At 41.9% G+C, this 23,081-nt stretch overlaps 1 protein-coding gene across 1 annotated transcript in view; it reads right to left on the reverse strand.

Annotated features, from left to right (window-relative positions):
- The window catches only part of LOC142971216 (ELKS/Rab6-interacting/CAST family member 1-like), a 95,793-nt gene that overhangs the window by 44,533 nt on the left and 28,179 nt on the right, over positions 1 to 23,081 (reverse strand). Inside the window, exons 12-17 of the mRNA XM_076111875.1 lie at positions 21,873 to 22,010; positions 19,872 to 20,012; positions 17,573 to 17,713; positions 15,685 to 15,878; positions 2,935 to 3,070; positions 829 to 960 (exon numbers count right to left, since the gene is read on the reverse strand). Of these exons, the coding sequence (XP_075967990.1) occupies positions 829 to 960; positions 2,935 to 3,070; positions 15,685 to 15,878; positions 17,573 to 17,713; positions 19,872 to 20,012; positions 21,873 to 22,010 (882 nt within the window). The remainder of the gene's footprint in view (positions 1 to 828; positions 961 to 2,934; positions 3,071 to 15,684; positions 15,879 to 17,572; positions 17,714 to 19,871; positions 20,013 to 21,872; positions 22,011 to 23,081) is intronic.

Genomic DNA, 23,081 nt, shown 5'->3' on the forward strand with positions numbered 1-23,081 from the left:
ATTTAGAGGCAGTAATAACAATGGAGTCCTGCCATTTTGCCAACAGCTACAGCGGGCCGTGTTTTCTCAGGGCAGTTTTCATCCTGACAGCCCACGCTGTTTTTCCCCCGCTTGTCAAAACCCATCCAGGCTCTGAGGAACATTTCCCATCTCTATGGCCTCGTTAAGTCAGTGGTACCCAGGGGAGCGACACACACAAACACTCCCACTGGTCTGAGGTTGAGTCCACTAAACCCTTCCCTTCTGAGCCTCCCTTAACACCACTATGAGATTTCCTACTGTCTCAACATAGATAAAACAGATTACCAATTGGAGAGGTCGAGGCTTGCGCTCCATTTAGGAAATAGCTGTTTGTGAGCTCTGGCTGAAGCAGACAAAATACAAGCTGTTCTTAAAATAGGGATGTATTTACCTCTCCTCCAAATGAGGAGTGACTGGGCAAACACACACACACACACACACACACACACACACACACAGCCACACCTGAATGAGCTCAGTTGGCACAGGGCATATGTGTTGCCGCTGCCATTAGCCACTATTGGCATAGCAATGTTTAGCTATGTCAGAAAGAGTTTCTATGTTGCCCAAAGATGTTTGTCTGTGTGTGTGTGTGTGTTATTTTATGCATCGCCAAATGTCCCAGAGAGACAGAAACGTGAAGGAAATCCCTCAGAAGTAAGGACATTTGTGTGGACTACGAGAGCCAAACAAGTCACTGATAGGGGTTGAGTTTAAGGAAAGGGTGGGGTCACACATTTACTGGTTGGGGGGGTAAGGACTCTCCTAGGACATGCAGCAACACACAAGTGTGTGAGAGACGGTTACCTGATTGTCGGAGTGTGTGCGGGCCTGCTCCTCCTGGGCGAGCACCACCTCCCTCTCCGCGGTGATCTGAACGCTTTCCCTCAGCGCCTCCTCCAGCTCCTCAATGCGCTCCTCCTTCTGACGGAGGGAGTCCTACAGAGATAAAGAGATGTACTAAGGTCAGCATGTTATGGTAGTAATTTAATTACTTTGCAGGTATTTCGGTAATAAAGCAAAGTGTTGGACACATTTAACCTTGTTATTACAATTCAGGAGAACATTAATGACAACATTTAATGCATCCAAAAGTCCCAAATGTCTGTACAAACTGTCATGGCAGTCCTTCTAATAGCTGTTGAGATATTTCAGCCTGGACTGAAGTGGTGGACGTCCACGATCCGTCCCTAGAGCTGCTAACACGGCCAAAAGCATCCGATGGTTCCAGCTTCTCAAATGTCAGGATTTGTTTGCTTTACATCATTGAGAAGTCATTATCTTTGGACTGTTTGGTTTGATAAAACAAGCTATTTAGTTCTGGGAAATTACGATGATCGTTTTTCACAATTTTTCTGACATTTCATAGAGCAGGCATGATCGTTAATTGTAGCCCTAGATACTTTTAATAAACAATATCTCATTTCATGGGATCTAATCATATTTTTTTAGGGAAGCTTTAAATTGAAGACTACACTAGCCAGAAAATGAACTGACCCGCATACAGTAAACTTTGGATCTGACATCCTTCACATCTGACTGGATTAAATCAGTTTCCTGTAACAGCAGCTTTCCCTGTCAAACCCTGGTTAACATGTCCAAAAGGTTAAAACCTTGGACACTCCTCATTCCAGTTTATTGCTCTCAGCGAACTGGAATAAGCTGCAAAAGACTCACAAATTAGACAGGTCTGATCTCCATCTGCCTCAGAGGACTCGGAGGAATCCTCAATCCTTCAGGATGCTGTTTCTAAGTAAAATGACGACATGAATTCCCCATAATGTGTGCAATTTGGTTTTCTCTTGCCAGGCTTCCTAGTTAAATTAGAGTTGAATGAATACCTGATGGAGACAGAGCAGCAGAGAGAGGACGAGACATTTACGGTGGCGATGAACAGACCTCCAGGACATCTCCAACACATGTGCTGTGAATCTGAATCCTGCTCCAGATCCAACATTACTTGGTGTCTAACTATGCAGACTGAGACGGTTCTTAATTAGATTAAGTCCTCTTACTGTATTCAATTCAATTTACGGTCTGAATTACACTCACGCATTCCATTTACAGTCTTCAGTGCTGGTTAAACAACGCAGAATGGCTTATAATTGACACACACACACACACTAGTTACGGTTGTAACCGCTGCGGTCCCATACGTCTGAGTGACTCACATAGCTATCAGATCATCTCCGAACCACATGCATACACAGAGATGACAGCTTCCAAACTCCTTAAACCAAAGAGCAGTCATAGCTTGAGGGCTCTTATTCGCACAAACAGACACCCACACACAGAAAAGAGTGTTTTCATCTGCCTCTAATCAGAGAAGCCGCTGAGGTTTAACGATTACTGGAAGAGGAGATGGAGGAGGTGGACGAGGATGGACGAGGAAAACAAAAACAACGTCACAATCATCACCACACACATGGCTCTTCATCTTGTGGTCGCTTGACACCTCAGCAGACAATTAGGAGACGCTCTCACACCACAGGAAGCGTTTAGAACCCACAGCATTCACGACATAGTTTAGTGCTTGCGTCCCTTATAATCACCTCTCTTCCTCACCTCCTTCCTCCCCTTCTCTGACCATTTTTTTTCGTTTCCTCTTTTCCTCTCCTCGCCATCTTCCATCTGCTCTCCCTGTCAATCATCTTCTTCAGTTACCCCCTCGAATGCTCTCCCTGAGCGAGAGCTGCATCGCGTGTGTGTGTGTGTGTGTGTGAGAGCGTGTGTTTGACATTGCCTCAGGCTGCTCGCTGTCACAATTGTCACCTTGTGATGAAGCATTGTTGTGATAGCAGAAAATATTCAAGGTAGGACGGAGAGAAACTTTTTCCGTGTCACTTTTTCACCCTCTTCCCCCTTCGCTCTCCTTTAACTCCCAGCTTCCTCGTCCTTTTCCTCCCTCCGTACCTGTATCTGCTGGGAGCTTTCGTTCAGATTGTCCTCTCTCTTCTTGGCGTCGTCCATCAGCTGGGCGGTCCGGCTCTTCTCCTGCTGCTCCTTGTGTTTCAGGTTGGCCACCTTCTTCGACTGGTCCTTCATCTGCCTGCACACACACACACACACATAAAAATACAACGTCAAAGTCAATGCATCATCTATATACAGTAGTTTTGAAAGGGAATATTTCCCTACTTTTGTTACAGATTAGATTTCTGTATGTCTGGGTAATAGTTTTTTGCATTAAATGTTGATTTCCCCATGAATTAGCCCGTATTCATTTAGCCACAGTGCTAAATGAACTGGAGAAGCCATGAGAAGTAGCAGCTTTAACAGAGCTAAACACCATCTCTGACTTCAAAGATCCGCCACACAGACCGTCATGTGACAGCAACAAGCAAACTGACCTGCATTAACAATGCTGGCAGCCAGGTCACACGAGTGCAGCTGATAGTTCAAATGCTAAGTTGAACCGTTTCCCACCAAAACGTAGTCAGGACCCTCAGTCTGTTACTGCCATTATGATGAAACGGCCAGACACTCTGATGAACTATTCTGTGCAATACAATGGCGTAATGAAATCCCTTAGGGACAATATAATGCGAAGATCAGTAAAGGAATTCAATAACAAGCTATGAATGGACGACTAGATGACATTTAAGATTTTTCCACAGTGGGAAGTATGAAGGTCTTTTCACAGAGGGATTACAGGGTGTCGGGAAGCAGAGTCTAAATCATCGTCTGGGGACTGAGGGAGAGATTCCTCGTGGGAGCGGCAGGGCTGGGAGATGGAGAAAGGGTTTAATCCCTGTTTAAGCCGTCTGGAAGCCCTTGTGGGTCTGTCACAGACCTATCAGCTATCACAGCAGCTTGACTTGATCAGGACCTTTCATACCTTTCATACACACACACACAAACACGCACAGATGTGGACTAACCCAAGCCAATGCCAGCACGGTTTATCAAAGTCTTCTGAATCATGACACAGTGAAAGATAAGTCAAACACAAAGGATAAATACGTAAGCATGCACACATACCGGCACTTGTAAGACAAAACAAAACTGCTGACTCACACTAGAAACTCAACCAAATTCGCAGTGTATAAGTCTTTTGTATGTTTGCATTCTTTAAATGCCTGCTCCGTGCAAATGTTTATGCATGTGTGCGCACGATCCTGTTAGCATAACGTTTTACAGGCTCGGAGATAAATCCATTTTCTTCACTTCACCATTGCTGCTGCAGCTGCCAGTAAAAAGGTCTGACCTCCAGTGATGGGAATCCACAGCAAACTCTGTCACACCAGCAGCAGAGCATGTGCACGCATGGGAAATCATTTTTTACGAGCCGCACCCGGCACATTTTGTTTCCTAAGGTGTAAACAGGTTCCAGTTGTCGACATGACCTCTGACCTTTGCCCGTGCACCACAAAGATCCGTATTTAAATCCACGCATCTCCTGGAGATGTCACAGCATGCTGTTTCATTTGTTTTATGTTCACTGCTTTACTCCTTTGAGTGCAATCTTCTGTCTGAAGTCATAATAATATAATGTGTATTTGTTTACATCTAGAGTGATATACATATTCTAGTGTCCAATATGTTATAGCACCCCCCCCCCCTCTCTTTCATCTTTCCTGTCTATCTAAGCCATAAACTATCTGCTAAACTAACCTAAAGTAATGGGAGTAATCATAAAAAATGGCTTTTACATCAGTATCAACGCCAGGAAAGTTGAGAAATAATATTGGCACAGGATGGTAACATAAAATCTCTTATGGGTTTGCTAAAAAGGTCCAGGGGGCCCAATTCAAAACCATCCAGAGAAACCTGGGAAGCTGGAAGAAGAATTTAAATGCGGCGACGGGGCCAAAACCGCTCTGCAGCACCTGGGCTTTCAAAGCTCACAGAAGAATAATCAATGCGTTCGGCTGCCTGTGTGAACGTGTTGCTTTTACTTGTTTTGCTTTTGCGTGCATTTTAAAAGGCCCTACATGAGGACCAAATTGCTTCATTATCACATCCAAATTAGTTTCAAATGTTAAAACAGGAAACCAGATGAAGTAAGCATGGAGTCAGACTCATTATGGTGTTTTTTTCTTCCTTTGTTCCGTTCAGTTTGCGCCCTGAAAGCCGGATAAATTTGAATATTTGTGCTTCACGCCCTGCGTGAGTGTGTAACAGGTCATAAACAGGCAGGAATGTTCCTATTGGAGGATTTCCAGGAAGCTCGAACCATCTGGTTCGCTCTCTGAGGTTTCCCCCCCTTCATGCTACATTTACTGCATGTATGTGAGTATATGTGCATGAGGAATAGACTTTTTGTTTGCAATGTTTCCTATTGACTCAACACTCAGTTCCCACTTACACTCCCTCTCTTTCCTCGTTCGCTAATGCTAAACACTCGTTTTCAGCACGCAGATCATTTGCATGGGTGGCTATCGTGTATTTGCGCCAGACCACAGCGAGTCGCTCCTCCTCCTCCTATCATTGGAATATTCTTGCTCACGCTGATTTTTCCCTTTATGAATTATTTTTTTTTGCATGTTGCATTATAATCATTTGTATGAAAAGCAATCATTTATTTGCATCAAACCAATGTACTTCGCCTCGCCGCTCCCTTTTCCTCTCAGTCTTCTCCACACTCACTCCCTTCTCCAAATGCAACATTACTCTTTCCTCTGGATGAAATATTTTCATCAGACCATGGACCATTTCCTCTCTCCTTTCCTCTCCCTGATTCCTTCCACTCCCTCTTTTGTCACTTCCATCTCCTGTGCTTTACTTTTCCTCTGACTCCTCTGTTTCTCCTCTCTAAGAAAAATAAACCGTGGATCGAAGGCTACTGCATCAATCATCAACGTTTTTTTGTTGCTGAAGGGAAGTGTCTTTTTTATCAAGTGAAGCAATAGATGACGGGTAATATAACAATGTCTGCACATCCCGTATGATATGATATATGATATGCATAATACTAAGAGGTAACGACTTACTTATAATCAATTCAAAACATTCTTATTGTGCACTATGACATTTTTAATCATCTTTGTCATATGTGGTGTCAGTTAACCCTATTTTTTCAGTAAGTTGGACTGAATTCAGAAAAATAAAAGTACCACATTAGTATCACATATCTATCCTGTGTGTGTATTTGCCTTACCAAAGCTATGTTTATTGGTGCATAATTATATCAAATGGATATATTCTACATGTATTATGCATATTTCCCCCATCCTGATCCATCTTATCATACATTAATATCGTTAAAAAGACTTTGGGATGTTGACTTTATCTTAAAGCAAAGCCTGTGGGTTTGTAATGATGCAAGAACCAAAGGGTCTGGTAGGGTTGAGGAAAAGGTAGGAGAAAGGGGAATATTTCTATATTAATATGTAACTGTGAAGTTGTGACGTGGGTTTGAATTCTACTGTATGGCATACATCACATGTCAGCCCAGTCCTTTCTTTCCTCTCTATCCTAATCAACACACCATATGTGATGGGAATATATATATATATTTTAAAGTTACAGTTGTTGGATCTACACATGTTTAATTAAATAGACACTTTCATGACTCTCGCCGCTTTAAGGAGCAGGAGTTGCTCGGTGAACTCGATGGCTCGGCTTAGTGGAGGCAAAGTGCCATTTGAAGCTGTTTTAATATGTAAAATACTTCCTTCACTCTCCCTCCGAAATCGCTTTCAACAACTGCTGCAAACCGCAGGAGGGGGCGGAATCACAGGAGAGTTTGCTTCACCCGCAACGCTGTAAACACGACATACAAATGTGCAGCAAAACCCCGCCTGAACACACCACACACACACAGAGAACACACACACACACACACACACACACACACACACACACACGCATAGTCGGTGCTGTCAACTGTTCCAAACACAACCTGCTTTGTATTAGAGTCTCTCAGTCGGACCACACACAAATATTTGAAGCGCACATACAGTTGTGCATGTAACTGCGCGTGACATAGCAGCATGCGTCCAACGACGTCCTCTCCAACATTTGCACAGAAAAACACACATGCAAACATGGTGGCATGTCACATAGTGTCAACACATGCTAACATAAACACAAACACTAGCATACTCGTTGACAGCACTTTGAACTTCCTAAAGTTTGCAAAACCTCAAAAATACCCTAACGTACTTACTGTACACACACACACACACACACACACACACACACACACACACACACGCTATAAATAAACGCACACAAACACGTATACAGAAACGTACAGAATAGCCTTCATTAAAACTTAAAGCTGTGAAAAAATAGTGGATAGTGCTGGCAACCGGCAGTAAAAATGAAAAACACACACACACACACACACACACACACACACTCACACACACACACACACAATCTCATAAACTTCAGTAAACCTCAAATTCTCCAAAGTGAAAAAAAACTTTCCAGCCTCCCTCATTAGCATGCTGCTGATATTCAGGGACCCACATTAAGGTAGTATTAATATTGCATTTGGAGTCCTGCATAAATATTTGATTAGAAATGCTCGGGGGCCTCATGTATGTTTACTGCACATAGTTCACCCAACATTAACATCAAGGATTTCCTTTTAACCATTCGGAATTCAGTATTTCCCTTGAAAATACAGGAAATATTGGTTTGGTTTACTTAGCCCATAAAAACCTTAAAACATAAAAAAATAGATCAAAAACATGATAATCTTGCCCTCTGTCGGTGCGGAAGAAAAACTCATAGTACAAGGAGGGCATTTTGGAGGTAGATGACTGTAGAACATCACAGATGTAGAGAGACAGAGAGTAAGCAAATGTGTGAGGTAAACAAGGAGGTAAGGCCACTAACACCCATGTGTCCGTGTGCAAACTTCCTCTGTGGGGATTACTGGAAACTAGCTCTAAAAACACTACGACACAGCTGCAGACAGAACCAAACGTCTTCTTTAATAGCATATGTCCTTATGAAAATAAATCATGTATACATCCACATTTCAGCACTAAGCACACAACTGAAGGGAAAGTGTTTAGATAATAGTAATAGTGTAAGCATGTGACAGGGAGCTGCCGTTGATCTTGGCTGCGTCTTTGTTTTACATGGAGAACAACAAAGTTCCAGCATTAAACACGGACACTCAGTTCTCCAGCCTCATATTTGTCTTTTGATCTGAACTTTAGATTACAATGTAGATGAGTGAGCAGAATAAGAAGGCTGCTATTATTATGTCTAAATACCTACAGTACGGTGTTAACGGTACGTATGAAATACATTCACTTTAACTATTATGTTCTGGAAACCTTCGGGTTGTTAACAGCTCAAAAAACATGCTGGACATTGATTTATCTCCTTGAAATGTCATACAAGAACTGCTTTTAAACATAATTTTGAGGGCTGCAACGAATAATTAATTTCATTATTGATTAATCAGATTATTTACTCAATAAATCGCTTCGTCTGTAAAATGTCGGAAACTTGCTTTTTAGAATTTCTCACAGCTTGAGGGGATGTATTCATACAGTGTGTTTTATTCAACCAAATATCCAAACCCCAAATATATTCACTATCATGTATGACAAAAGAAAAACACATCAAATCCATATAATTGAGCAGCTGGATCTGGAACTGGTTTGGCAGAATATAAATATGTGAAGTGAAGAGAACTCAAACAATGAGGAAATTAAGCAACAAATATAATATATAATAATATAATATAATAACACTACAAAGCATAATATAATAGGATTAGAGAGTAATAATTTACATTGAGCAGCCACTGTAGACAGTACTGTAGATTTGGCTATTATCTGAATACTGAACAAAATTGTAAACAACAACTGTGTTTTTCATTTCCCCTCAGTACGGGGAATGTAGTGTGTGTGCAGGTATTTTAATTAGATAACTCTCAGCAGTCATCCCCACTGTAGTGTTGTCAGCTAAAGTCTTTCTTGTGTGTGTGTTTGAGTGTGTAAGTCAGGAAAAAAAACAATGTGCAATGGTCTGTGTGTGTGTGTGTGTGTGTGTGTGCCTGCTTGTTGTCACCCATTAGCTGACAAATCCCTGCACCACCTCAATGCTCAGAGTCATACAAGACCTCAAAGGGCTCTCTCTCTCTCTCTCTCTCTCTCTCTCACACACACACACAGAGAGAAGCAATGCAATTCCTTTTTAAGATACAGAAACCTTGATGTCAGACATTTGGCAGTGGATGAGGAGTTCCTTAGCTCAAGATCAAAACAACCCCCCCAAAAAAAAGACAAAAAAAGGACAGAAGAAGGAAAATAAGTCTTCTGTCGTCTACCAGACAGCAAGGGAATGCTAACTTTTTCTTTTGTTTCTCTCCCCCTTTGGAGTTAAATCACAAAACACCAGAACAACAGCGATGAAAAAGGCCGACAAGACGGCAGGGGCTCTGGAAGTTGAAGAAGACAGAAAGAGCAAAGAAGCAGCTGGCACCGGGGAGACCTTTACAGCAGAGCGCACAGAACACTCGGACCACCAGATGTATGCAGGAAACAGAAGGGAGAAGTGGTCATTATGTGGTGGATCACAATGTGTAGGTCAGAGACATTTCAATATGACTTTGATACGTCTGTTAAAAAAAAAAATTCTGACTTTTTGGTCGTGCATGCTGAAATGTCATTACGGAGTCACCTCCTGAGTGCAGACAGGAATATTTAAAAGTCAAAGAAGAAGAGTATATGGACGATGATACTTAAAGAAATAGTTCACCATATTCACCATATATATTGATACCTGTCTGTTAGCATAGTTAGTCTAGCTTAGCGGGGAAACAGCTAGCCTGGCTCTGTCAAAAGGTTAACGAATTGCCTCCCAGCTCCTGTAAAGCTCACTAACTAACATGTTATATCTGGCTTGTTTAATCTGTTGAAAAGTGTACAAAACGATGCGGTTTATGGGAGGATATATGGCGCACTATTTCTTGGCTAGGAGCAGCGACTTCCTGGAGTCTCCGCTGATTGCCTGGCAACCTGATCAGACCATAAAAGATTGCGAAAGCTTGGTTGAAAATGTTAAACAGCGGCTGAACTGTTAGACAGCAACGAAATGTGGAGGGACGTCTCTATAAAAGCCACAAAGACAGAAAAGCAACAGAAGTTAGAAGAACTCTGAGCAAAAGTTCACAGCTGTCCAACTTAATGATGGCGATACGTTTGCTGCATTAGCCTCAAATGTGACCTTAGTGCTTAGTATCGTGACAAGACTGTAATGGAGGGTGCAAGAGAGAAACAACAATGTTTCCTCTTCAAAGAGGCAGCGAATGTGGCAGGGAGAGGGAGCAGAGTGAAAGTCAAGGTGTCTCCTTCAAAAGACAGACAGACAGACACGATGAGAATGATTAAAAACAGAGTTCATGACAGAGTGAAGGAGATGAGAGAGTGCCTCGATGCAAGGACAAGAAGTTTGAGAATGAAGGAGAGCGCGACAGTGACGGAAGAAGAAAAATAGGCATGCGGTACTAACCTTGAGGCAAGACTGGGTAGAGCGGGAGGCGGCGTTGCATTGTAGAGGTAAAAGAAAGGGAAAGAGAGACAGAGAAGGAGAGGGAAAAGGTGAGAGGAAAGACAGGTTAGCCAGCTTGATCACTCTTCAAAGAGGAGACAGATGAGAGACAGAGGAACTGACGGAGAGACAGCTCGAGAGACATAATTAACCACAGAGATACAGCGGACAGACAGACAGTTAGGACCAAGCAAACAGCTGGGCAGGCAGACAGACAGACAGACAAGTTAAAGGAATTCTTCACCCACAAAGTGACCATTTGTTTACTCACCCAATGTTAACGTGAGTTTGTTTTTCTCTCATCAAAATAAAAAAGAACTGGTCTTGATGAATTGAAGTAAATGGGGGCCACGTTTAACAGCAGTAAAAAATAGCAATCACATTGTTTTACAGTCAGTTTTCATTATTCATGCTATTTCCATCGTCTCCGGGAAGACGGGACATCTTTAAATTTGAGCACTGCCCCATGTACTTCACTCCATCAAGACTTTTCTCCGGTTTTTGTTGTTCTTCGTTCGCTGTGGAGTCAAGTTTTCTTCACCAGACACCAGGTGAGTAATTGATAAACGATCATTTTGTGGGTGAAATATTCCTTTAAATGGAGGCATTTCTTCTTCTCTGTACAGTATTGAGGGTTATGAGAGGCCTGCTCCCCTCACATGACCTCCGCAAACATTTAAAGACACACACAGACGACACAATCGATCACAAACCATAGAAAGCGAGCAATTAGCCAATCAAAGCATGAGCTGAGAGCGTGCTAACTATGAATTACTTCTTCTTCAATAGTTTTAATGTTGCAGGCGACTTCTCTCGCTTCCCACAGGGGCTACTTGTGCAAGTGTGCAGCTTGTGGATTTGTGGTCTCCACCAAAAGGCATATGGCATGTAATCACTAAGATATGAAATATGAAGAAAACTCACTTCCTAAATTGGTTGACCCCCAAAAGGATTCCACACGATCGCTCATGTGTTTGGTTGAACTGGCAAAGCTCAAACTCCAGGGTGAGCTTATACCTGGGAACGCACGCTAATGACAGCATGCCAAAGACAAATTGTCCATTACAGAACAATATAACACGCAATAAACTTCTCTAATTTCCCATTACTCAAGTTTATACTCTACATTGCTCTACACCTCCTTCATTTTTCTCTCCCCCTTTTTCCATCTTCCCTTTTCTGTCGGTTTCGTTTTCTGTTTCCCTCTCCTCACCATGTTGTCTCTTCTTCTTTTCTTTCCCTCCCCGTCTCCACCCGCCAATTCCGTCTCCTTGTTTTTCTCCCTCCGCCGCTGCCTTCCTTTTCCCTCTCTCTGTTTTCCACTCCTCCGTCCAAATCCTTTATTTTGGTCATCAAGGCAGATTTTCAGCTCCATTTCCCCTCAGTGTGAAGTCACTCGGTCTGCTCCAATTACCATCCTAGTTACTGAAATAAATAACCTGGTACCGTTACAGCTGGATGTGGACTAGAGGGGGGCGAGAGGGGGCTGGTTTTTACCCTTGTTTAACCCACATCTGATCTTTTCATTAGTAATGTTCCCTCTGCTCCCTCCTAGCCCAGGGATAGCCTCTGTGCCAACATAAGAGTTGGCCACAGGCGAATGTAGCCTCCTCTGACGTACCTGTTAGCTCCAGGTTTAGTCTTATAATTCACAGCAGGTTTAGGTAGCCCTGGGACAAAGTCTGTATTAGCACACTTCATGTTGCGAGGTCAGTGCTTGTGGGTTCAAATCAGTTTCTTTCACAGCTTTGTTAATGAATGGTTCTCAAATACTTTACACATACTGACATCTGTGAACAGCCAGTGAAAGAGAAGTTGGGTTAAAATATCTCAATTGTACCTTGATGGTAGTTTTTAGTTTTTTTGAGGCAGGAGTGAAGACTAACACAAGAGGAAAAATAAAGTTCATACTAATTCGTCATTCACTAAAACCCTTCCCCTGACAGTAATAGTCCAGTGATACCGTAAATGGGCCTTGAAGAGATTAAGATTTGGATTCATCCAGGTGTCAGAGAGTAGCACTCTGCATTTAAAAAGCTACAGAGGTAGCCTTTCCAAAACAAAAGAGCAAAGTCTGTTTGCTTTGTTCCAAAGTAAACTACAATCATTAGCATGTCCGGCTAACTTGCTTAGCACCTACAGTAGCATATGAAAACAGTTACAAGATTCTAGTTTTAAAAAGTCAGTTGGATACAGTGTTTTCAAGGAATTTATGGCGCTAAGATTAGCTTAATTAGCTAGCTGCCGACAGCGGATATATTCCAGTGATTCCGTCATTTCAGCCAGTAAAATTGACAATTGTTGACTAGAAACGAGAAGCCTGCTTTTGTCCACCTTAGTCTGAAATCAAGGACAGAAAACGATACATTTTGAGTGATTAATGTGCCGCTGTTATCGTTGTTGAGGATGGGAAGCTTGTAAGGCGTAGCAACAGTCAGTAAGGGCGACGGGGCAGAGCAAACAGTCCAGCAATGCAACCACAAAATGTGAAGATGTAAAAGTATCACACTTCCTTCCACCCTCTAATATAACCTCCACAAACCGCGTACGTCACAGTAATGAGTAAGTGCGTGTGCCAGAATGTAAAAGGAAAGTTACATTCCCTCATAAAAATCTACTTAATCTTAATTTCACTATTACTAGATACTGTTCTCAAACATACGGCACTACGCCTAGATTTTAATACCTTTCCTGTTTCCTAAGAGCAGCCAGCGAAGTGCAGATATTAAATATCAGCTGCAGAGAAGCTTTTATTCTATTGTAATCGACAGGGAGAATGAAACATCTTTCAAATACATATGATGTAAGATCTGAAAAAAGCCCAGATGTTCACCCATCTTCAATTTTAAATGGTTATTAAGTTACACTACAATGTTACCCACAAAGCTAGTACTGCTGTAAATCTGCATCTGTGGCTACTGGCAGGTTGAATAACTCACGCACACGCACACACACACACACACACACACACACACACACACACACACACACACACAGAGTTGAAACCCACCAGTTTGAAGTCAGCAGGTGCTGAATTATTAATAGTCTAGTATTTCTACTGTCCAGACGGAGACACAGTGAGGAAACATTGAATCTCCCTAAAATCATTAACAACCATTAGTATTACAGTCAAACTACAAAACACACAGAGACACACAGAGAGAAAGTGGGAGTGGGGTTCCAAGGAAGAAACGGAAAAGATTAAAGAGAGGGAAAGAATATGGTTGTTCAAAAATCCAAGTCATCGAGAGGCAAATAAACAGACTGACGGACCAGTTTTGATAAACGCGGACAGGTCTGTCACTTCCAATTGTTTTTTTAACATGATTATTTAGACGCCTAAAGACACCTGACCCTGCTTGAGAGGTGTTTTTTGTTCAACTAAACTTAATCTCAAGAGGATCCTTAGTTATGTAGTTCTCCTCATAAAGGCAAGCAGGCAGGACAATAGAGTACAGACGACAGGGAGACAGGTAAACACAGACATGCTGGCATGCAGACAGACAGACAGTCAGATGCAGGACAGGAAGAAAAGACAGATCAAGGTTAAGACGAGTTTGTGAGGTAGAATTAGTGTACATAGAGCACGCTTAAAGAGTCGGACACAGACAGGTTAAACAAGATAACACAGACAGGTAGAAAAGTAGTTAGAAACAGACAAACCATTCCTATTAGCATAAAGGAAATACACAAAAAAAACTGAGTGAACAGTCCAGACTCCTAATGAAAAGAAAAAGAGTGGGTTAAGCTCTGCTAGTCAGGCATCCTCGGCTGAAAGTAAAACAAAAGTGAAGCGTGAAAACAGAGCCACTAAATGAAAGAGTTGCATCATTGACGGGGAGAGCGGCTCAAAGAGCTTCACGCTGTACAGCGGAGGCTGGTGCCAAACTGTGCCCTCATTTTACTGACTTTTGGGAGCAGTTCACACTGCAGTATAACAGATGACAAAAACTTCTGCTGATGCACAACAACTGTCCTTTAGGGGGATTTGTTTGAATTAGCTAACAGTCTAAATAAGCCGCATTGGAGAGGCTTGGCGAATCGATGCTGCAACTCTTTGACTGTGATTATTAGTGAACATACGCAGCTGGTACCCATGTGGAAAAGGCTCGCAAAACATGAGAAATCTCTTGTCAAATCACAAATGTTTGTATTTTTCTTTTAATGTGCTGCAATTAGTGGCCATTAAAAATAAATGTGCCGATTAGTTTCTTTATTTAATTACTTGTGTTGTCTATAAAATGTCAGAAAAACATCCATCATCATTTTCCAAAGTCCAATATGATGTATTCAAATTGTCTGTTTTGTCTGAATTCAAAGATATTTAGATTGATATTATATATGACAAAAGAAATTCTCACACCAAGTATATATCAGATGCTGTCAGATAACATTTTAATCACAATGGTGGAACCCCTGACCTATCTATGTGTATGAATCCTCTTACCTTGTTGTCCTTGTTGTCCTGTTCATTTTAGATTTTTTAATTTCACATAACTTTTCCACATGGGACTAGTTGCTCTCTTAGTGCTCTCACATCCCATCCTCAGACAAGCAAAGTGAGTTTTTGTCGTGCATCTGTCTAATTGACCGACAGGGCCACCAGCCACTCACGTGCCCAGGTAGTCCCACACCAGCCCCCCCATTGGCTGCTGAGAGGCAGCGGGGGGAGGGGCCTGTTTTCGCGATTGCTGAGAACGCCACAGATGAGAGGCAGAGGGATTTCTGGGGTTTTGATGCGCACGCACACACACACACACGCACACACACACACACACACACACACACACACACACACACACACACACACACACACACACACACACAAACAAACATAAACACACTCACGCAGATGCAGAATCACATGAATGTATACATTTGTATGCATACACACGTGTGAATAAGGTACAATGACAGAAAAAGGAAAAGATGACGGAAGAAATAAAGCCGAAATGGAGGGAGAGAAGGGGAAAAAGAAGGGAGAGAAAGGGGTGAGAAAAAAGGGACTAGTGGATTAGTACTGCAGGAAAGATTACCATAGACTCCAACAGTATGTAGCTTGAAACTGAGTCCAATCTAAAATGTAATTATCAATTCATCAAGACAATCTTGGTTGTTTTCTACTGATTTATGGTAAAAGAGGAGAGAGGAAGATGCAGTTTTTTTTTTTTTATCGCTCTGCATAATTGCATCTCTCACCTCTCCAGATCGGTGATCTTTTTCTCCTTGTCGTTCTTCTCGTCCTCCATCTCCCTCAGGATCTCCAGAAGTCGTTCCACCTCGGACTGGGCCTTCCCAGCATCCTCTTTGTTCCGGGTCACTTCCTGCTCCAGGCAGGAGATGCGTTCGGAGAGTTCAGTATTGGCCTGGGAATCTGCCGCTGCACCCTGAGACTGGAACAGAAAGAAATGATTGTAAATAAACCGAGCTAAAAAGGATACGGCAATAACAACATGTGTGTTGAGGATGGGTTGGATGACACGCGCGCCTTTGTAAACTGTTTAACAGTTGTTGGTCTAAAATTGGTCTTTTATTAATAAAACTACTTTCACAGACGGGTCTTAAAGGGACCAGACACACCTTTATAGACCAGACCTTCATTTTAGAGATATTACATGTTTGAAACAGAGATGCTTTAACATACATGAAACATGAAGAATTACATATTTCAAATGAAGGGTAAATGTTCCTATCTCATAAATGTCTGTGTTATTGAGTTACACTCATTCATTAACAAGTCTCAGCATTTTAGTCTGGCTCACTGATGGTGTCTTGGGGTTTGGGATGGATTCCACACATGCAACAGGCAAAGGCCCACGATGCTGATTTATGTAGAGATTAGCATGAGCATAAAAAGGTGAATAAAGTAAAAAGCTAATTAAACTGAGCTGCAGTGGCTTTCTCCGTCCTGTTTCTCTGCTCTGCTACTCAGAATATGGTGAAAATGAGAAAAAAATAAACAAATGAAATGAAACAAAGGAGAAAAAAGCAAGTTAGAACCGGCGTAGAGGTTAGAACAGCTGTGTGTGTTTCCCAGAAGCAAATGTTGCTCTTGGGACAGATTGACTTTGTGTGTGTGTGTGTGTGCGCGCACGTCTTGGTCACACAACACATAAAACCTATTAGTTTTGGAATCGGACAACAGTTTTTGCAGGTCTTTATATGAAGAGGAAATGTTTGGGTGTCTGGTGATATTATAAGAAGATCTGGGTGGAGGGGAGAAAGAGTGGGAGAGAGAGAGAGAAAGACAAATAAGAAAGGAAAAAAGAAACATCACACACAATGTCACGTGCACAATGTCAATCAATTCACACACACACACACACACAGACACAGAAAGACGTGTTTTCAGTCTTTTTTCCATCCATGGTAACAGAAAGAGACTGAGAAATAAACTCTGATGAGAGAAACCCCAGAGATCCACTGACACATTCATACACATTCTCTCTCTCTCTCTCTCTCTCTCTCTCTCTCTCTCTCTCTCTGTCTCTCTCACACACACACACACAGACACACACGACCTACACACACATTCAGGGTGTGGTGGTGGTGCTGTCTTCTCCACTCTGTGAAAATGACTGTAAGGCTGTCAGCAAGCCGTCACACACACACCATTTTATGGGCTGCTGTGTCGGAGAGAATATGTGATATGCAAACACACACACACACACACACACACACACACACACACACACACACACAGCCAGTCATTTCTCTGGGAAAACAACGAAGGGGAGAAAGAGACGAGGGGTTCTTTAGTTTCAAATCCTCCATTTGTTGTGTTTCTGTCTGAACTGTGTGTATTTATTCACCGCTGTGATTCATATAATTGATGGTTTCAATTGGCAGTTGTTGTCGACGGCCTTTAATTACTCTCAAAACACGCTCACATAAAAAACAGAACACAGAACAGTATCCACTAGCGGAAAACATCGCTCCCCTCTGCGTTCACAAACGAGAGTCGGGCTGTGGCGAGCGTGAGCTCGGCCCTCCCTACGTACTCGCACATTGCTCGTCTAGTTGACTATTGAGACGTTGGAGGCGGGGATGGAACGGTATGTTGGTGTGGCGCTGCCGGACAGCTAACCTTTTTGAGTTGGTTCTCGAGTTTGACGCACTCCTCTCTCTTCTGCTCCAGGCCGATCTCCAGACTCTTCAGCCTGCTGTCCTTCTTCAGAGTGGACGAAGCCAGAGAGGAAGCCTTCTCCTTCAGATCCAACACTGAAGTCTGAAAGGAAATAAAAGATAACAGAGGCAGAGAGTGATAAGGCAGGAAGTCAGACACTGAGCAGCTCTACTGAACTGCCTCGCTGTATTGTGTATAGTGCTGTATTGTTATTAACCCATTTTTAAAGGATACGTCCGCTTAATACAACTTGGGTCTTGTTTTTGTATATTTATTTATCTTTTCTACCAGATATGATAGTCATTCTTAACTTTATAAGAAGGTAGGTCTGAAAGAGCGCGCACATGAAACGTTGATAATGATCCCCATTGCACAGCAAACTACAGCCGAAAACATGTGATTTATAATCTTACAGTTCATCATTTTCCTCATTCAAATAAGTTTGGCCAACTTGGTGGGTTTGTTTAAAACATGACCGCTCCTTTTTTGTATTTTTAGCACCGTCGCTGAGTTCCCAGATCTCAGCAAACAACTTGGTGCGTACAATCCTCTGGCTCATATTAATATAAAATATAAAATGATCCTTTAAGGTCTTCCTACAGTTGCGAGATTGACTTTGCCCCTTGTTCTCCAAAAGCTTTTCCCATGACCTGTCTCTTTTCTCACTCTTCCAGCTCAATCCCTCCATCCGTGAAGTCTCTCTCTCCCTTTCTTTTCTGGTCTTTTCCTCTTTTGGTCGGGCCAGTCAAACAGAAACCGACGGACCAGAAGGAGAGACACTCAGACGTGTAATTTCACCCTTGACTGACAATACCAACTCCAGACTACAGATCATCATGTTTGACTGGGCTTTGGTTAGAGAAACCTTAGTGCTTACTCAGATTATATTTAGGGACGTATATAGATACAGTACATTGCTGTTGTCAGACAAACCCCACATCTGTGTTTAGCAGTGAAGAGAGGAATGTCTGTTTTCCCATGTATATCTCAAATTATATAATGGGACTGTAACAGGTTTTATGACCCCACAATCACTAAAATTACTGGAGAGCAAACGTCAAAAGAGGCATAAGGGATTTTTCACTACAACATATGTGCATTTGATTTTAGGGTGTATACTGTGCTCATTTTCACATTCATACTTTTCGTATTTTGGGTTTCTACTTGAAAATGTTTACAAGCCTTACAGTTCAAAAAAACCTTTTCTCATACTGGTTGTCTGAATATACTTGTATTCACCCTCTGAATACGGGTTTACAACCACAAAAGACTCACTTCCTACAATATGGGACTTTTAAAGGAATATTTCTGACAGTAGTTTAAATATGAAGCTGGAGCCAGCAGGCAGTTAGCTTAGTTTAGCTTAGCATAAAGACTGGATTCAGGGGGAAACAGCTAGCCTTGCCATGTCCCAAAGGTAAAAAGTTTTAAAAAGTAAAAAGTCTGCCTATACCAGCACATTTAAAGCTCAGTTAATTAACACTGGATATTCTTTGTTTAATCTGGAAAAAAAAACTGAAATGTAAAAATGTGGACCTCCTGCTGGCTCTTGCTTCATATTTAGCGTACAAACAGTGGTATCAAGCTTCTCATCTACTTCTCCGCAAGACAGCTAATTAAGTGTGAAACTATTCCTCTTAAGACTTAAAAGATGAAATGCACTTGAAAGCACATTTTCAGTTTTGTGATGTCACAATTTAGCTGTAGATGTTGTGTGTGTTTTTACATGTAATAATAGTTTTAGTTTTATGCATCAGTGCATGTATTTCCTTTCTCGTTTTGACTAAAGATAAGATAATGTTGTAATGTTGGAATTGGCTAAATTTGGTTTATTGTTTGGTTCTGGTTTGACATTGGTATGGACACTATTATTATAAAAAATACATTTAGGTGTTTCTGAAGTGGTTAATTATAACAACTGCTGCAGGATGACGCAAGCAAAGCCAGGGCTTAAAAACGCTGTGTCATCCTGCCTCTCCCTCTGAGTCGCTGCTGTGGTGTTTTGCATGAATCACAAAGGTCGAGGCAAGAAGAATCCAGCTCCAATCGTTGTTTTCATTGCTCGTGAAGCATATCGTTGTCAAGGAAATGTGACTGTTTTATCATTGTTGTCCTTCAGCACGAGGACCTCGGGAGGATCCGGGATCTGTTCTACAGTGATAGATCAATCCCGTTTTCCTTGGCGGGGACATAGAGAGTGTGTTTTTCTGACTTGTAGCACAGATACGCTTGAGAGTGTCTCCATGTGTCTGTCTTCTACCTCACGATCAGCCAGGTCAGCCTGCAGATGGGAGACTTTCTCCCTCAACTCCTTCAACTCCTTCTTGCTGGACTCCATCTCGTCCCCCCTTTCTCTTTCCTCCCTCTCCCGCTGGTCTTTCAGCCGCTCGATGATCCGCTCCTGGACATCGAGAAGAAGGAGGAGGAAGAGGAGGGGGAGGAAGATGGAAGTTAGAAGAATAGAGAACAGAAAGAGTCGAGGGAGGGAAAGAGGAGGCGAGAGAGAGAGGCAGTCAACACTCCAACAGTTATTCACAGTCACTCAATATCAAGTTTCTATACTAATAACAGTCGCATTAAACTTTATGTACATGGCAGCTTTGACAGGATCTAACAGCCAACAGTGATTTTAGACACGTAATACGTTCTGGCACCAGATGTAATATTCACAACCACTAAAACACTATCGACACTCTCCAGCTATAGAACAACACAGCGGCCAGTTCAAGCTGAAGCATTAAAGTTCCCACACACACAAAGGCAGCACGGAAAGCCTAAGAAGTGTAACCTGACTGTGCTGTGTGTGTGTTGTGTATGTGTGTGTATGTGTGTGTGTGTGTGTGTGTGTGTGTGTTATTGTCTATAGATCTATCTTCATGAGCATCGATTTAAGGTTTCAGCCTTGAGAGTGAAACATTTTTTTTGGGAAAGTGAAGATATTTTGGCCGGTCTTCACTTCTTTAAAAAGCCCTTTCAGATTATTTTTATTATTATCAATTATTTCCTTAATTAATCGGATTAATTGGTTTGTCTATAAATTAATGTATGCACCCATCACAGGGTTAAAACCTGATATTTGATGTTTGACTGAAAGGACTTTAACGATTCATAGACTATCAAGAAGAGTTATTATTGATTATTGATAGGTTAACATAAGGGTATGAGAGTCCTCCCAGGTATAGATATACAAACAGGTGAATGTGTATATTCAATACTGTTTGCAAAGACAAAACTACTGGCATTAAACAAAGCACGACACACGGTAAAAACCCGTGACTTTGAAACACAACACAGCACAGAGCAAGTAACAGAGGAAAGGAGCAGTAACGTAAAGAAAGCAAGAGGGGGATGGAAAAATAGAAAGGAAGAAAGGAAAGACATCCTAAAGCACCAAAACAATGAAAATGGAGGAAGAAAAGCCTGCGAAAGTCGATTGAGTGAAGTTAGCGTCGTCGACCACCTCCGCCTGCCAACACTCACACATCTAGCTGACACCCTGGATATTAGTCACTGGACAATTAATAGCCCCGTTTCCTCTGTGTGTGTGTGTGTGTGTGTGTTCGTGTGTGTGTGTGTGTGCAAAGGAGATGGAGTGGGTAACATAATCGCGCATTACAGTATAAAAATATATTCTCATCAAACACTTTAAAGTGGTCTGCTAGTGTAAGCGTCACTGGTTCGTTTCCCAGAATCATGGGTCGAGTCCTGTGTGCAGAGTAACAGATCATCAAACAGGCAGTTGAGGGTTCAGTTCCCATGCTCAGGTGTTTCAGGGCTGTTAAATGGCTGTGACACCTGCATGTTTACACGCAGACGGTGACAGTGCGGTTGCTGGTTCTAATCCCACTGGTTTAGACCGCATGTTGGATTCTTAATCTTTTGCGAACGCAGGCTGTGAGGGATTTAATCATGAAACAGCCGATGTGATTATTGGTTCCTTTCCATTTATCCAGAGTCATTTGGTCATTGCCTGGGTGGTCGGCTGTTTTGCTCATAGTGGTTTTGTTATTAATGTAACCTTGCTCTGGAGTTGACCTGAGGTTGACCAGCGAAATGTGTGTGTTTCCTCGTACATCTATCTTTGTGAGGACCAATTTGAGTTTCAGACCTTCAGAGTGAGGGCATTTCTGGCAAGTGAGGACATTCTTTTCAAAGGCGTGTTTGAGGGTTGAGACTTGGTTTTAGGGTTCAGGTTATGGGTTGCATTATGTCAATGAGTGTCCTCACAGAGATAGATGTACAGGGATGTGTCTGTGTGTACCTTCTCGGCCAGAGCCTCCTCCAGTGTCCCCAGTGCTGTGTCTGTGTTTGAGGTGTCCGTCTGTAAAGACTTGACTCTGCCTTTCAGTCCGCCCAGCTGTTTCTCTTTATCTCTCAGCTGATCCTGGAGGTTCTCTATCTGCACGGAGAAAAGGAGAGAAAAACTCATCATCAGTCTTGTTTTTCCAATTATTTGGCTAAGAACGATATTATGTTGGAAAGTGTATCGGCTCTCAAACTCGGCCCAGACGATAATAACTTTCTGCGGACGAACAGCAAACAACACTTAAATTAAATTCGCTGTAATAACAACTATAAACAACAACACATATAACAACATATATGTGAATACATCTCAAAGATACAGCAGAATTATGACAAAAAAAATCTAAACAATTATAAACTACAATAATCCAACATACTATATTTCCAATTAATCTATAATAAGTGGAAATTGTCTTATAATATTGGCTTCTCCAATTTCTCCCCCAGACTTGTAACATCAATGATTTAGATGATGTGGCTTTAAACAAAATTAAAAATGATCCCCATTAAATTTAACTGAATATAAATATTGAACAATGACAACCTAATAAAATAATAAATATATTATGCACATTCAAATGTTTGTCAGAGTCATTATGAAAAATTATAAAATGATTTGATTTGATTTTTGTCCCACTTTGCTGCTTAACGTTTATTGCTTATTACAAATAACTTCCCATCAGCTTCCCATTTGGGGATCTGGAACGGGTGAAATTGCCATTTTCCCAGCCATTAGTGTAAGTGAATATGTTTCTCTGACAGTCAATAAACAAACACACACCTCTCCCACACTCCCTCTGTTTCTCCCCTGTTTCCTCTCGCACTGATTTCAAAGCAGATGAATCCTCGGGTCAGAAAACAAACACAGAAGTCTCTGCCTGCAGCACTGTCTTAAATACAAAGCCACCACTTTCTCCCCTTCTCCCTGCCTCCTCCTGTTCCCTCTCACAGTGATTTAGTAGCAGATTGATTTTCTGTTAAAACACAAAATCAGCAGAAATAACCGAAGGACTCACTCTTTCCCTGAGCCCACAACGAGTGTGTGTGCGTGTGTGTATGTGTGTGCATGTACTGTATGTGTGTGTGTGTGTGTGTGTGTGAGATCACAGACTAAGATAAGGAGCTATGTCAACTTTGTCGTATTCATTAAAAAATGGATGGAACA

Source organism: Anarhichas minor, unplaced genomic scaffold (genome assembly GCF_050575085.1).
Source record: "Anarhichas minor isolate MPS153535 unplaced genomic scaffold, ASM5057508v1 ptg000045l, whole genome shotgun sequence".
NCBI lineage: Eukaryota > Metazoa > Chordata > Actinopteri > Perciformes > Anarhichadidae > Anarhichas > Anarhichas minor.